We start from the raw sequence: 17,419 nt of genomic DNA, 5'->3' as shown, positions 1-17,419 counted from the left end.
AATGCACTGATATCTTCTAATGCAGATCTAAAAATTGTTGGGTGTGGCCCAATTCATGAAAGTAGTTTACCATAAATCCTTTTCTTCTGTTATAACATGCTTTTGTTTCTTTTCCTTTTAAGATGTTAATTTATCATGCAAAGAATTTTTCATTAAGTGCATTAATGCTTTTGTTTGTACAGGAAATTTCAAATCAAAAGGACTCCCCATGGTTTCCAAACAAGATCTCTTAGCAAATGACACGCTAAGACGACAATATCCATTCCACATGGGAAAAGACCAATTCGGCATTGTCTTGGGACTTTAACCAGGGTTCCAGCCTTTATGTTGTACAGTGTCTTTGCCTTTGATAAGTCTCCTTTATGATAACTTCACATGGACTATAATGGAACATTTGTAGAAGAAACTGGTTTCTAGCAGTTGAGTCGTGATGCTGGGAATAAACTTGGTTTCCCTGAATAATGGTTTCTTAATCAGTCACAGCTTCTTTAGGAGATTAGAACTGGTACCATTTTTTATCCTTATATTTCAGCATTAGCTGGAAAGAAAAAAAAAAGTAGTAATCAAAACATGTTTCAAAACCTTAAAAATGTTATTCAGCAAACCAGTATCGAGTAAATCACAGTTAAATCTTAAAATGTAGTAAACTCGTACGGCTGCCTGTCTTTCCTCAGGCAGTTTACCTCGTGTGCGTGCTTGGAAAACGCCTCTGCACTGGTCATCATGCCTGCAGTCTTCTCTTCCAGCTCGCCCAGACGCTGCCCTCTCTCGTCAAGTGCAATTCGGGCTCGGGTCAGCTCTCCCATCACCCCGCCAGCCGCGCCCTTCATCCCTTCTATACTTCCGGGTCCGGGGATGTGCTGCGCAAGGCTGCGGGACGCTTTTCCTGCTGAGGCTTCCCCAACTGCAAATGTGAGCCGTAGACGTTTAGAACATACCAGAAATTCAGTCACGAAGATACTCAAGTCAAGGGCGAAAAGATACTCATCAACTTCAGCCACTATCATACTTTTCATTCAAAGGATGTCACTTCTGGTGTTGTCATATATATGAGTATGTGTGAAAGTTATGAGCACATGAGAATGCCTAAGGGACAAACAGCTTTTATATGTCTTTGTGTGTATGTGGTTTGTATATGGGGCTGCACTTTCACACAACATGCACCATTTTTCTTCTTGTTTTCTTTTGTGCATACTCACATATGTGTTCCTGTGTTTGGGTATGTGCACATGTATGATTCTGCATGTGAAGGTCAGAGGTTAACCTCAGGTGCTTCATCTTCATTGTTTTGCTACAAAATTGATTGATTACAGTGTGCACGTGCGTGCGTGTGGGTGGTGTGTGGTGTGGTGTGTGTGTGTGTGTGTGTGTGTGTGTGTGTGTGAAGGAAGTGGACTTAGTTCATGGTATTGCATAAATTTAGAGGCCAGAGGACAACTCATTGGAATTTAGTTTTTCCATTTACCATGTGTGTCCCAGGATTTGAATTCAGATTGTCAGTTTGGTGGTAAATGCCTTTGTGGGCTCAGCCATCTTGGGAGCTACATCTTGTTCTTTGAGACAGGGTCTCTCACGTGGCCTGGCTCTCACTTGTCAGCTAGGCTGACTCGCTAGTGAGCCCCAGCGATCTGCCTAGTTCTACTTTCCCATCATTAAGATAGGAAAAGCACATGCCATCTTGCCTAGCTTTTTTATGTGCATTTTGGGAACTGAACTCAATTCCTAATATGTGCAAGGCAGGCACTTTACTGACACACCCATCTCTAGTCCTACACTTGCACTTATTAACGTGAAGGAATTGGAATTCTCAAATACATAAAACCTCATGTTTGGCACATACCAATGTTTGTTCCAATCTGAGGCTGCCCAGGATTCTCTGTTTATCTTTATATAAAAACATTTATAAGGTCCCTACTTGCCTGAAAATACTAGAACATTAGACATAGGATTATATAAGTAAATATTTTTAAACTGTGAAAAGTTTCCGTGTTAGGAACAAAGCTCTGTTTTATTTAACTTAAATAAAACAATTAAAAATTGCTATCTCCCTTGGATTGCCAGATTAATAGCACAGACCTGTAATTCCAACTCCTGTGATATGAAGGAAAGAGGATCAAGGTTTGAAGTCAGAGCAGTTTACAGAGCAAGATTCGTTCACAAAACAGAGCCCATTCTAATACACAGCCATCTTGGCAGAAGTTTAGTGAGTATTTTCAGGAATGACACATTGAAAAGGAACCTAGGCTTTTAAAAATAAGAGCCTCATTGATATCTAATTAACATACTACAAAACAGTTCTTGATAAACATGTAATTACATCACTGGGTTTTAGTGTCTCAAAGTTATATAAATATGGCTACTATCTAATTTTAGAATATTTTCATTTTTCCAAAAGAAACTCAAACTCATTAGCAACCACTCTATATTATCTTATTATCCCTGCCTTGGGCAACAACTGATTAACTTTTAGTGCCCATGAGTTTGCCTATTCTAGACAATTTATGTGGATAAAATCATACAACAGGTGGCCCCTTTCTAGTCTGGACTCTGATTTAGTACGGTATTTGTTAAGTTCTATATTCCCACATGTAAAACAATATTTCTTTCATTGACTTAAATAATATTCAACTATAGGCTGGTACCTTTGTCTACTTACACAGAAACTCAAAAAGAAAGTGAGTTTTGACAAGCAAAGCCAAATGGTTGTGGCATTGTCTGTGAGCTTTATTCTTATCTGTGCTCTGAAAATGTTTTCCAGTACTTCCTGTTACTTTTTGATTGTTGTTCATGAGAGTCTCACTGGTAGATTTTCAAATTAGTTATTTTTCCACAGTACTGATCAATTGTGTTATGAATAAAGAATACATTTTCTACCAGTGGTTATAGGAAAGCAGACAAAAATGCTATTTTACAGTTTAAAATACTATTAACTGTGTATTAAGAGAGGGCTGATCTGCAACTGATTTGCAATGCTTATTAGCTTGGTCATAACTTGTCTGAAATATATATATATATGTGTGTTTAATTATTTACTAATAATATAGTGACTACTTTTATTCATGTTTAATAAACATAATTTTAAAAATATAGGGAAAACTAATATTCAGATTTTAAGATAGTCACAAAATCACTTTGGTAGAATTTAAGATATAGTATATTAAACCACACACACACAAACAGGTCTTCTATTGTGATGGGTTTTTTAGATGAGGATTTACTCACAGAGTTCTTCTCTGTCAAATGTCTGTCCACTTCCACCAAATAGTCCCTTGAGAAAGCCTCTATTTTGGGCTTCTGGTGTCTCTATCGGAGTAAACAAATCGCCTAACATGTCCTGCACCAATTAAGAAAAAGAGGATTAGAGCAACTAAGATTAAATTGGTAGATGAAAAGGTAATACTGTGAGATATTGCAGAACAACATGAAGACAGTCTTCCCTGATCTTTTCCATTTGAGTTTTGCTTGGTTCACAGTTCTGACCTTAGCTCCCCAGAGTCTTTGATAAAGGAGAAAAGGAAAACAGCAACAATGACAACAATAATAAAGCAAGGACAGAGAAATATAAAACTTTAGACAACCCAGCCATAGACACATAGAACAGACACTGGGAAATCACCGAATGTCACTGAATGTCACTGTCCTATGTCACTAGCAATTACTCTGGGGCAAGGAGGGAACAGATTCTTCAGTCAACCATTTTATTGAGAAGAGTAGAAAATTCATCCAGCCATGTGTCCAAACACCAATTCTAACAACTAAGACAAGATCCAGAGAAACACAGAATCATATGGTACCACACAGTCACACGACCTGAATGAAATCCACTGGAGTTTGACGTCAGAGGCTCTAATTGGGCACACTGTGTGTGTACAGTCACAGCTGTACCTTCTCATCAAGTTAGGGCCCTTCTGCAAGAATTCGCAGTCTTAGCTTGTGTATTTCCAGTGGATTTCATTCTCTCCGATGCTGAGCCACTAACCAGCAGCATTCACCAGCTGATATTAGGCCCACAATACTTTTATGGCAGAGGGGTGCCTTGTCTGGCCCCAGTGAAAGAAGATGTATCTAACCTTTGAGACACTTAAAGCCCCAAGGAGTGGAAAGTGTTGCTGTAAATATTAAAAAAATAAAAATATTGCTTTATCTCTTTTCTGTCCCTGAGGTCTCACTCCTCAGGCCTAGCCCTGATACAGAGCTGTATGCACCTCTGGCACCCGGTCTGATCCACCACCTCAGCCCAACTTGTCTGCACAATTCCCTTCCCTTGGCAGTTTACTACCGCCTATTCTCTGCCTCTGTCCCGGTGTATTTCTGTACCCCAAAATCCCACACAAACACAACTCTACAGCCCGATAGCTTTTCATACAAGTTTATATATCCAACTCTCAATCCACAACAAGATTGCCTCAAATAGACAAAGATACAAACTGCCTTTTTATATGAGATACTAGACCTATAAAATTCTTAATGTTCATAGCTTTTTTTAACACCAATCAATTTCACCTGGGTCTAGCTGGTCCTTGGGAAGCTCCATGTTGCCATGATCTTACCCCTCCATCGTCTGACCTCCTCTGACCTCCTCCGACCTCTCTACTTCCCTCGCCCTGCCTAGTCACTGACTTTCCTTTATTTTACTAATTAAAATGGAAAGGTTCAGTTGAAGTGACTAGGCAGCCCTTCTTGGGGAAGTGGATAAACATTAAAATACAAACAGCTTCAGGACAATCTACAGGAAAGGTCTGGTGGTGTGAGGGTGGCTGGTGGGGACATCCTCTTGGAGATGGGGGAGAAGGAATGGGATGAGGAACTGTTGGAGGGCAGACTGGGAGGGAGATAACATTTGGACTGTAAAAGAGATTAAAGAATAATTTTAAATAATTCATTCAAAAATGGGGTATAGAATTAAACAGAGAATTTACAACAGAGGAATCTCCAATGGCTTAGAAGCACTTAAAGAAATGTCCAAAGTCGTCATCAGGGAAATGCAAGTTAAAATGACCTTGAGATTCCATCTTATACCAATCAGAATGGCTAAGACAAAAAAACTCAGGTGACAGCACGTGTTTGTGAGGATGTCGAGAATGAGGAAAACTCCTCCATTTCTAGTGGGATTGCAAACTGGTAAAACCACTCTGGAAATCAATTTGGATTCAGAAAATTGGAAATAGATCTACCTGAAGACCCAGCTATACCACTCTTGGGCATATATCCAAAAGATGCCCCACCATGCCACAGGGGCACATGTTCCACCATGTTCATAGCAACCTTATTTGTGACAGCCAGAAGCTGGAAACAACCCAGATGTCCCACAACAAAAGAATGGATACAGAAAATGTGGTTCATCTACAGAATGGAATATTACCCAGCTATTAAAAACAAGGACATCATGAGTTTTGAAGACAAGTAGATCAAACTAGAAAATATCATTTTGGGTGATGATTCTCAGACCCAAAAGGACATGCATGGTATGCACTCGCTAATAAGTGGATATTAGCCAAAAAAGTACAGAATTCCCAGGATACAATCCACAGAACTCAAAAAGATCATTAAACCAAAGGGCCCAAGTGAGGATGCTTCAATCCCACTTGGGAGGGAGAAGAAAGTAATCATAGAAGGGGGAGAGAGAGGGAGGGACCAGGGTGGGAAAGACTACAGGGAAGGGAAGAGGGGAACATGATCTGATATGGAGGTAGGGAGAATAGGACTGAAGCCCTGAGGTCCAGCAGAAAGAATGGAAACAACCTGAGGAAGTAGAAGGTGGGGGGACCCTTAGAATGTACTAGATAGCTGGGAGGTAAGAGACTCTCAGGACATGCCTTACAGTGGGGAGAGGGAACTCATAGAGACTACCTCCAGTAAAAAGACAGGGCATCAAATGGAGGGATATGGTTGTCATCCTACGGCCAAAAACTCTGACCTAGAATTATTCCTGTCTAAAAGAACTGCAGGAACAAAAATCGAGAAGAGCCTGAGTGATAGGCCCAAATTGAGATTCAGCTCAGGGAGAGGCTCCAAGGTCTGATACTATTACTGATGCTATGGCATGCTTACAAACAATGGCCTATTATGATTGCTTCCCTCACCCAAAAGTTCAAGCAGCTGAAAGAGTCAGATAAAGATATTTACACCAACCAATGGACAGAAGCTGCTGAACCCTGTGGTTGAATTAGGGAAAAGGAGGAAGGCAACCCTCAGAAGACCAGCAGTCTCAACTAACCTGAACCCCAGGATCTCTCAGACACTGAACCACCAGGAATACACCAGCTGATAGGACTCCCCCCAACTCCTGGCATATATACAGCAGAGGACTGTTAGGTCTGGTTCAGTCAAAGAAGATACATCTAACCCTCAAGAGACTAGAGATCCCAGGGAGTGGGTATGTCTTGTGGGGTGGGAACATTCTTTTGGAGATGGACAAAGGGAAGAATTCTGACATGTGGAAGAGTCAGAGGGTGCACAGAGAGGAAGTTAAAGTCTGGACTGTAAAAAAAAAAATTAAAGAAAAAAAGTTTTATAAAAGGGAGAAGAATAAGCTAAAAAAGAAGGAAGTTAAATCATTTCAATTTCCAATATTATGGAAGACCTCCTATATATGGGAGACCTCACTCAAAATGACTTTGTAGAAAACTTTTAGAAATAATAAACATGAGCTTTCTGTACCCAGAGACCATTGGGAGAAATCTGGTCCCCCAGGAGTACTGACATACCTGAGAGCACAGGAAAGACCGACCACTTCTGTTCTGAGGAACCTGCACAGAGCCCTCAGGACACAGGAATCAATAAGCACTGTGAAAAAGGATCCTTCCAGTTTCTGTCTGTGCCCTGTACAGATCCTGGGCCACAGCTCTCTGTACCCAGACACTGCAGGGAGAGAGCTGATCCCTCAGTGCTGACACACAGGCTTACAGAAGGGTCAAGCCACTGTCAGAATCAGCAAGAGCAGATAACACCAGAGATAACCAAATGGTGAGAGGCAAGTCCAAGAGCCTAAGCAACAGAAAGCAAGGCCACTTTGCATCATCAGAAACCACTTTCTCCATCACAGCAAGTCCTGGATACCCCAATATACCAGAAAAGCAAGATTCTGATTTAAAATAACAACTCATAATGATGTTAGAGGACTTTAAGAAGGTCATAAATAACTCCCTTAAAGAAATACAGGACAACATAGGTAAATAGGTAGAAGCTTTTAAAAAGGAAATGCAAAAATCAACCAAAGAGATGAAGGAATTGAAAAAAAAAATCCAGGATCTAAAAATGAAAATAGAAACAATAAAGAAATAAAAAAGGGAGACATTCCTAGAGATAGAAAATCTAGGAAAGAGATCAGGAATCATAGATGCAAGCATCAACAACAGAATACAAGAGATGGAAGAGAGAATCTCACGGTCAGAAAACAACATAGAAAACATTGACACAACAGTAAAAGAAAATGCAAAATGCAAAAGGCTTTTAACCCAAAACATCCAGGAAATCTAGGACACAATGAGAAGACTAATCCTAAAGATAATAGGTGTAGAAGAGGGCGAAGATTCCCAACTAAAAGGCCCAGTAAAAGTCTTCAACAAAATTATAGAAGAAAACTTCCCTAACCTAAAGAAAGAGATGACTAAGAACATACAAGAAGGTCACAGAACTCCAAATTTGTTGGACAAGAAAAGAAATTTCTTCAAACATATACTGGTCAAAAGAGCAAATGTTCAAAGCAAAGAAAGAATATTAAAAGCAGTGAGGGAAAAGGGACAAATAACATATAAAGGCAGACCAATCAGAATTACTCCAGACTTCTCAACAGAGACCTGGTGGGTGGGAACATTCTTTTGGAGATGGGCAGAAATAGTTAGAAGATCTAGCACAGATGTCATACAAACCCTAAGAGAACAAATTACAGCCCAGGTTACTATATTGTCTTAGTCAAGGTTTCTATTCCTGCACAAACATGACCAAGAAGCAAGTTGGGGAGAAAAAGGTTTATTCAGCTTACACTTCCATATCACTGTTCATCACCAGAGGAAGTCAGGACTGGAACTCAAACAGGTCAGGAAGTGGGAGCTGATACAGAGGCCATGGAGGGATGTCAGTTACTGGATTGCTTCCCATGGTTTGCTCAGCTTTTTTTCTTATAGAACCCAGGTCTACCAGCCCAGGGATGGCACCACCCACAATGGGATGGGCCCTCCCCTCTTGATCACTAGTTGAGAAAATGACTTACAGCTGAATCTCATGGAGACATTTCCTCAACTGAGGCTCCTTTCTCTGTGATAACTCTAGCTGTGTCAAGTTGACACAAAACCAGCCAGAACATATATATCCAGCAAAACTCTCAATTACCACAGATGGAGAAACCAAGATATTCCATGACAAAACCATATTTATACAATATCTGTTCACAAATCCAGACCTATAAAGGATAATAGATGAAAAATTCTAACACAAGGAGGGAAAACACACCCTAGACAAGGCAAGAAAGTAATCTTCTGTTAAGTAACCCAAGGAAGACAGCCACACAAATATAATTCCACCTCTAACTACAAAAATAACAGGAAACAACAATCATTGGTCCCTAATATCTCTTAACATCAATGGACTCAATTCCCCAATAAAAAGACAGACTAATAGACTGAATACATAAAAAGGACCAGTATTTTGCTGCATACAGGAAACACACTTCAGTGACAAAAGAGAGACACTACCTCAGAGTAAAAGTTTGGAAAACAATTTTCTAATCAAATGGTTGCAAAAAAGAAGCTGGAGTAGCCATTCTAATATCAAATAGAATTGATTTTGAACCAAAAGTTATCAAAAAAATAAGGAAGGACACTTCATACTCATCAAAGGAAATATTCACCAAGATAAAGTCTCAATTCTGAGTACCCATGCTCCAAATGCAAGGGCAGCTACATTTATAAAAGAAACCTTACAAAAGTTCAAAGCACACAGTGTATCTCACACAATAATAGTGGGGGATTTCAACACCCCACTCTCATCAGTGGTCATGTTATAGAAATAGAAACTAAACAAAAACATAGTGAAACTAACAGATCGATTCTTGTTGCCTTGTACAAAGCTCAAGTCCAAGCGGATCAAGGACCTCCACATAAAACCTGATACACTGAAACTAGTAGAAGAGAAAGTGGGGAAGAGCCCTGAACACATAGGCTTTGGGACATTTTCCTGAACAAAACACCAATGGCTTATGCTCTAAGATCAAGTATTGACAAATGGGACTTCATAAAATTGCAAAGCTTCTGTAAGGCAAAGGACACTGTAACAGGACAAAACAGTAAACAATAGAATGGGAAAGATCTTTATCAACCCTACATCTGATAGAGGGATAATATCCAATATATACAAAGAACTGAGAAAGTTAGACTCCAGAGAATCAAATAAACTTATTAAAAAATGGAGGACAGAGCAAAGAATTATCAATTGAATATCCAATGGCTGAGAAGCACCTAAAAATGTTAAACATCCCTAGTCATCAGGGAAATGCAAATCAAAACAACCCTGAGATTTCACCTTACACTAGTCAGAGTGGCTAGAATAAAAAACTCAGCCAACAGCGAATACTGGCAAGGATGTGGAGAAAGAGGAACACTCCTCCATTGTTGGTGGGATTGCAAGCTGGTGCAACCACTCTGGAAATCAGTCTGGAGGTTCTTCAGAAAATTGGACAGAGTATACTACCTGAGAACCCAGCTATACCACTCCTGGGCATATACCCTAAGGATGCTCTAACATATAAGAAGGGCAGATGCTCCACTATGTTTATAGCAGCCTTATTTATATTAGGCAGAGACTGGAAAAAAACCAGATGTCTTTCAACAGAGAAATGCATACAGAAAATGTGGTACATTTACACAATGTTGTACCACTCATCTGTTAAAACAATGACTTCATGAAATTCTTAAGCAAATGGATAGAACTAGAAACTGTCATTCTGTGTGAGGCAACCCACTCACAAAAGAACACACATGATATGCACTCACTAGTAAGTGGATATTATCCCTGAAGCTTGGATTATCCAACATACAATTCACATTCTTGACCTCATGAAGCTCAAGAAGAAGGAAGACTAAAAGGAAGGGGGAACAAAAATATTCACAGAAGAAAATATGGAGATAAAGTTTGAAGCAGAGACTGAAGCAAAGGCCATCCAGAGACTTCCCCACCTGGAGATTCACCCCATATACAGCCACCAAACCCAGATAATATTCCTGATGCCAAGAAGTGCATGCTGATAGGAACCTGTATTACTGAGAGACTCCACCAGAGCATCACAAATACAGAGGCGGATACTAGCATCTAACCATTGGATTGAGAACAGGGTCCCCAATGGAGGAGTTAGAGAAAGGATTGAAGGAGCTAAAGGACTTTGCAATCCCATAAGAACAACAATACCAACCAACCAGAGGTCCTAGGGACTAAGCCACTATTCAAAGGGTAGACATGGACAGACCCATGGCTCCAGGCACATAATCTTGTAGAGGATGGCTTTGTTGGGCATCAATAGGAAGAGAAATCCTTTGTCCTGCCAATTCTTGATGCCCAAGTGTAGGGGAATGTCAGGGCAGTGAGGTGGGGAGGGTGTGGGTTGGTGGGGGAGCACCCTCATAGAATCAGGGGATAGGGAGAGTAGATAGGAGGGTCACTGAAGGGAAACTAGAAAAGGGGATAACATTTGAATTGTAAGTAAAATATACCCAATAAAAGAAAGAAAAAGGGAGAAAAAATAATAAACCTTTACTTTAAAGTAGGAAATTGCAAGCAATACACAAAAATTAATAGCTTTTCCTAAATGCTAGTAATAAACATGTTGAGAAAAGTAAGGAAAGAGCTGCCACTTTATTAATATATTAAAAATGCCTTGCAATAAATCTGACTAACCATACCCTAGACTTCTGTAATAAAAATTTTAAATCACTAAAAGAAAAATTGAAGAAGTCTTTAGGTGAAAGTAAGATTTTCCATGCACATGGACCAGTAATATTATATATTATATATTGTTAATATAATATATGTAATATATATTATATTATATGTTATATCATATATATGGTAATGGTTATATAAACACAAGCAACCTACAGATTCAACATTTTCTTCATCAATGACACTTTACAGACAATTTTTTAAATCCACTATTGATAAGAAGGACAAAAGGCCAAATAGCCAAAGCAATTTTGAGCAAAAGGAGCAATTTTGAGTATCACTACTTCTAATTTTAGCTTTTTTATAGAGCCATAGCAACACAACCAGAATGTTACAAACATAAAAATAAACATGTAGATCAAAAGAACAGAACAGATCAAAACAGAACAAAACAGAACAGAGGGCGCAAAAATAAATTCACGCAGCTACAGTGATATGATTTTTGCAAAGGGCAAAAACATTTTGCAAAAGAGACAATTTCTGCAACAAATGGTGCTGGGAATATTAGACAGACCCTTACAGAAGAACGAAACTGGGTTCATATCTGCATCCTACATTAAATTCATTAAAATTGATCACACATTAATGTAAAGACCTGAAATTCTGAAATTGTCATGAGAAAACATTTCAAATTATAGGTATGTGTAAGGAGTTTCTGAAAACTAAAAAATAAATGAAGTAAAACCAAGAATTTGCAAATCAGACTTAGTAAATTATGATGCTTCACAACAAATGAAACAAATGGGTAGGTAGACTACAGAATGGGAAAAACCTTTCCTAACATACATCAGACAAATGTTTAACATGTAGATACCTGGACCCATATCTCTCATCCTATATACAATCAATTAAAATTGATCAAATATTAATGTAAGGCCTGAAACTACAAATTGTTATGAGAAAACATTCCAAATTACAGTTATATAACATATAACTAAAACCCAAAGAATCTAAACACCAGAAAAACCAAACAGCTCAGTTGATGAATGAGCTAATGAACAGATACAGTCATCAAATGATAAAGACAAATGCCCGATAAGCACATGGAAAAGTACTTAGCATACTTAGCCAACTAGGAAATGCAAATATAAACTATGATAAGACACCATGTCACCCTGGTCAGAATGGCAACCATTAGGAAAACAAATAATCAATTCTGGCAAGGATGAAGAGAAAAGAGAACTTGCATACTGCTAGTGGGAGTATAATAAGTTAGTCTGTCCACTATGGAGATCATGCTCATGGGGCTTTTCTCCAAATGATGGGACATATGACCCAGATGTCCTACCCTTGAGTATAGACCCAAAGGACTTGTAGTTAATGTACCACAATGACAGTAGCCTCCTCCCCCTTCCTTCTCCTCCTCCTCTTTCCCCCTATCTTTGGTAGCGCAATTTGCAACAGGCAAGTTATAGGAAGATATAGAACAAGTACAGAACAATGAGGGAAGAGAATGTGGTGTGATGATCCAGTTGAATTTTATTCAGTCATAAAGAATGGAATTACATGGGCTTGGGAGATGGATCAACAGTTAAGAACACTCGGTCCTTTCATAGGACCTGGGTTTAATTCCTAGCACCTCACAGCTGTGTGTATATATGTATATATCTATATCTATGTATGTATCTGTCTGTATGCCTGTCTATCAGTATCTGTAGATATCTTGACTCTCTTCTGGCCTTTGAGGGTACCAGAAACATACACATACAAATATACATGTATGCAACTACCCTTACACATAAAATTAAAAATTAAAAAAAACTAGAATTATGTTGTTCTCAGGAAAGCAGAATGTAACTGGATATTATTATGTTAAACAAATCAGATTCAGAACAGCAGATATTACATGTTCTCTCTCATTTGTAGGTTCTCAATTTTATGTAAACACATAAAATAAAATTCTTCACACACACACACATTGTGTATATAAAACATAAAATAAAACCTAGACTCTTTGGAGAAACTGAATAGTAGGAAGAGAGGGAGGGGAGAAAGGAATATATATATGCAAGAGTACATATTATCAAAGTATATAATATACTTGCATAAAATGTCACTATAAAACAAATCTCCCTATATAAGAAACATATGCCAGTATGTTTAAAACAAAACTCCCTAGAATAAAATACTTTTCAGTTCCCCTAATACTATAAATGACCATTATAAGCAGTTCCTTACTTCTATGTATACATAGGACCATACTAGAAACTTGGAGGATTACATTGAATAATATATTCAAAACATCTTCCTTTTTGGGGGCATTCTATATTTTTTAATCGGATATTTTAAGTATTTACATTTTTGTCTGGTTCAATGATACTTTAGCTTATAGACATCTCTATTCTTCTTCTCTTTTAGCAGTCACATTTCTTAATTTGTACAAAGGAACTTTACTTACCTGAATATTATCACACATTTCTTGGCTATATGTCAACCGCTGAATTTCAGTAGGAGAGACGAGGTATAATGCCTGTCCTTCATTAGTAAAACAAAATGTCCGTGCTATTCTCATGTCTGTCAATGGCAAATAATTAACGTCCAACATTGGGCGAAGACTAGGTAAGCTGAATAGAAAAAAAAAAACAATAAATATCATTTCATATTTTTGTAGATATAAATATTTTCTTTAATAAAAATTTTAAGTCATTATGTTATTGGTTTTTATAGTATCTTCAAAGATTAGTAACAAATAGACTTTCATATGTAATCACATGTACATGTACAAACATGAGTGCAATTTTTTGCCCACATATATGCTTAGCACATACTCTTAAAGGATTAATGTCGAGTCCCCATAGTCTCTCTTAAAGATAACTCTTTACTCTTTGTGCTTCTGCACCAACAGTGACACGTGTGGGGTCTAGTGTGCCTGGGCACATTTGCTTTGTTTCCCATTCTTGTCCCTCTTCACAGGGAATGTGGTCTTCCCACTTCTTAGTGTGTCTGTATTTGACATGACTTGTAAGTGAACAAGGCCATGGCTGAGGGAATGAACGTAAGGAGCGTTAGCGTTTATGCCTGAAAAAGGCTCCATTTGTAGGACCTTCCTATCCTCACCCTGCAGCTACAGTGTTAATAAGACTGTGCTAGGGATGCCCTTCAGATACTGTAGTCAGTCAATTCTACAAGCCAATGAATGGAAAACAATCACACTGTTGGTTGGTCATTTCTTGACTATGGCGGGCAGAGGGAACTGCTTTGGGTTAATCCTCACACTTAGAAACTACTCTAATTCTTTGTGTTCAGTAATTTTAATTTATCCTTGACTACAGAGATAGTACCCAAAGGTACCATTTTTCTTTTAAAAATATTTTAAAACTATATTCTTTGAGTCCCAAATTTTTACTATATGGTATGGGGACTGACAGCTACCTTACTGAAATAATAACTTAGTGAAGTCCTGGCACCATACTGCCTGGTACTTCAGCCATCCACCAGTCAGTTGTATGCCTACTGTGCAACTGACCCTTGCACAGTCAGAACTGTGGTGCTGAAAGTGCAATTGCACACTGGATTTCAAAACTTAGTAATAAAAATTATCCTAAACATGGGGCCGGAGAGAGGGTGCAGAGGTTAAGAGAGCTTGTCACTCTTCCAGAGGATCCAGGTTTGAATCCTAGTATCCACACCAGACAGATGACAACTGCCTGTAACTTCAGCTCCAGGGAATCTGACACCCACTTCTGGCTTCCACAAGCACCTGCACACATGTGCATAACCCACACCTACACATCATTAAGAGTAAAAACTTAGAAAATTATCTGAAATATGAACAACATAATAATGCTTTGATATACATTTTGAATGACACCGGAGCTGACTGGAGGCCAGTGTATCACACAGAGCCCCTTCATAAAGAAAAGTCTCCACAATTAAAGCAGTCATTTACAGACGAGATGGACTGATCCTCACTGGAAATCTTCCAAAATAGTTTGAGAAAGGAGTAATACAATGGAAAAAGAATGGGAAAAATATGAGAATAAGCATGCTATGATTGCTTTTCCTCCAAAGTTTCTCCTCCACTAATTCCTTACAGATCTGCGCATGTCTTCTCAAGTAGAAATAATGAAAGTACCATGAAAGTCTGGTTTTACTCCTCAGGTCCTTTCCGACTTCTCTATACACCACAGTTTTGTTTTGTTTTTTACGGACAGAATAACTTGTATCAGGATAAAGCATCGAACAGTAAATGTTTTAGGCTCTGGGGCCTGTAGCATCTCCTTTGCAAGATTTTGGTTCTGCTTTGCAGTGTAAAAGCAGCCATGGTGAACAAATGAAGGGTGAACTGCTGTGTAGCAGAGGATTATCCTGACCTTTGGAACCATCAGCCCTCACTGCTGGGGTTCTAGGCATGCTCCAGTATGACCACTTCATAGTTTTGTTCCTGGTACCCAAGTGCTTTGATCTTTTTGGGGTGTTTGCTACCTCTTGACCACCTCTTTTGTTGTATTGCATTCCTGTCTTTATAACAGCAGGTTGCTGTCCTGGTCCTTGTCTTATCTCTCTGATGGCATCTCAACCTCCTCCTTTGGGCTCTCTTTCCTCCAGTGTATAGATGCAGAGACTGTCCCTATCTATCCTCAGCACAGTTCACTGTTCGTTTCTTTTTATAGGATCTGGAGAGGATCTTTGCTATTTGCTACTATCAGTTTTCCTAGATGATGCTCAAGCCCATATTTTCCCAAGAGAGCAGACCTTAAATTGTTAAACTTCTCCTGGATGGCTTAGGAGAAGTTTAACAATTTAAACTTCTCTCCTCAAGTGTCTAACTTATTTTTCATCTATTCTCAAACTCCTTATTCACATTCTTTTCAAATTTCCCCATATTCTTACCTGCTAATAGCATTGCTGTAATACAAATTCCCCAAATCCTAAGACCTAGTAATCTCTTCTACCTAGTCTAACAAATCAGCTTGCACACAGCAGGTTTCCCTCCCCTCCATGCCTGCTCCCCCCTTGCCTTGTTAGATAGCTTCAATGTCAGCTCAAGAGCCCATCCCATGCCCTGTCTCCTTGAGTATTTCCAGGTGCACACACACAGAAGGCTAACTACCTACTGAAAACTCCATTTCTCACAAACTTCACACTTAGCTCCGCACTCAGGGTCCTCACCCATTTGTCAGGCTTCCTCTTCAAGGTGACTTTCTCTATTAGACATTAGACATTTAATGAGCCAATGTTTTGAAACTGTGGGAACTCAAGTTTGTCAAAGGAAATGTGCACTACTTACATTCTCATTTTCTGTGCTTTCTAATTTTATTTGTTTATTATTATATGTTACTAATTTTTAACTCCTTTTCATTTTACTGTAAAATGATTTTGGAACAAGGTGAGATATTGACAATCATGACAGTTACTTCTATAGGATATTGAACAGATTTTATTTTCTTATAGCGTTTTCATCCAATATCTACCACGGGAGTGCTAAATTCATAAATGCATTAGATAATATTTTTATGTTTCACAAGTTTTATATACACTCAGTGAGTAGAATGAACTCTCTAAGCTTATTCCTTATTTTAAATGTCTGATGACTGTCTGTGTAGTGTTGAATGCTAACTTCACCTTTCCTGTGCTTTATGACTTTAGATAAATGACTTTACTATGATTTCCAACATGCTAAATTGGAGATGAAAATAATACTTGTCAATGTCTGAGAAAAGCTATGAGAATCAAGTGACATTCTGTGTGTAAAGTTCTTATGTAATAGTGAAAATAGCAGATGATTTCATTTCTGTATAGCTTCCATATCCAGTGCTTAACACATTCCCAATAATTGCTGGTTGAATTAATGTATGAATGACTAAGAATTATTCTTTCCTGGATCCTTGATATCAATAATATATATTAATATTCATATTAATATATTTTAATATAGATGTCAAGTTTTTTAAATAAACTAAACCAAACTCAGTCCTCTCCACATCCAAACCACAAAGCTCTCTTCATGTTGCACAGTGGAACATCAGAACACCGCAAACAGTGAAATATTTCATATTGTAACCATATCAGGTCACAACTACGAATATACTTTCACCATTTGACCTCACAAGCCTTACTGTGATTAGCAGCTAGCGATAAATACACTAAGTACCTCATTATCATGATATGCCCGTTTGCACAGAAGCAGGCCAGGCAGGCACTGTTGCACACGACCACCACATCCGCTTGCAATATGAACGACGTCTCTGTGATGTTGTGAACATGAAGGCAGGTCTGGGAAGGCAGTGAGAAGACTTTGGCTTGTTTTTCTGAGCAGATTATCGTATACTGATGGTCTCCCAGTTCTTGGGACGAGGACGAGTAGTTCATGACCAGTTTCCTCTTCCAGGTTTTTTCATTTTCCTCTGTGTTGTTCGGGTCCCTCCACACTTCGTACGGGGGCTGCAGTAAGCTGCCAGTTCTGTCCATGCAGGAGAACGTTAGCACAGCTCCTTTCAGTGAGAGGAATGTGCCTGCGAAAACAAGTCACACCACTCATGTGCGA

The 17,419-nt window shown here is 38.7% G+C and overlaps 1 protein-coding gene across 4 annotated transcripts in view; it reads right to left on the bottom strand.

Annotated features, from left to right (window-relative positions):
• Positions 1-496: 496 nt before the first annotated feature.
• Positions 497-17,419, bottom strand: part of STXBP5L (syntaxin binding protein 5L) — a gene marked incomplete at both ends in the record, with an annotated part of 275,448 nt that continues 258,525 nt past the window's right edge. For all 4 annotated transcript variants that reach the window (XM_080918648.1, XM_080918650.1, XM_080918649.1 and 1 more), the window contains 5 exons: positions 497-538; positions 684-904; positions 3,223-3,334; positions 13,331-13,496; positions 17,027-17,387. In XM_080918648.1, the coding sequence (XP_080774774.1) occupies positions 497-538; positions 684-904; positions 3,223-3,334; positions 13,331-13,496; positions 17,027-17,387 (902 nt within the window). The remainder of the gene's footprint in view (positions 539-683; positions 905-3,222; positions 3,335-13,330; positions 13,497-17,026; positions 17,388-17,419) is intronic.

The sequence above is a fragment of the Micromys minutus genome (assembly GCF_963924665.1).
Source record: "Micromys minutus genome assembly, chromosome: 7".
Classification (NCBI taxonomy): domain Eukaryota; kingdom Metazoa; phylum Chordata; class Mammalia; order Rodentia; family Muridae; genus Micromys; species Micromys minutus.
This window is presented reverse-complemented; position numbering and strand designations above follow the sequence as displayed.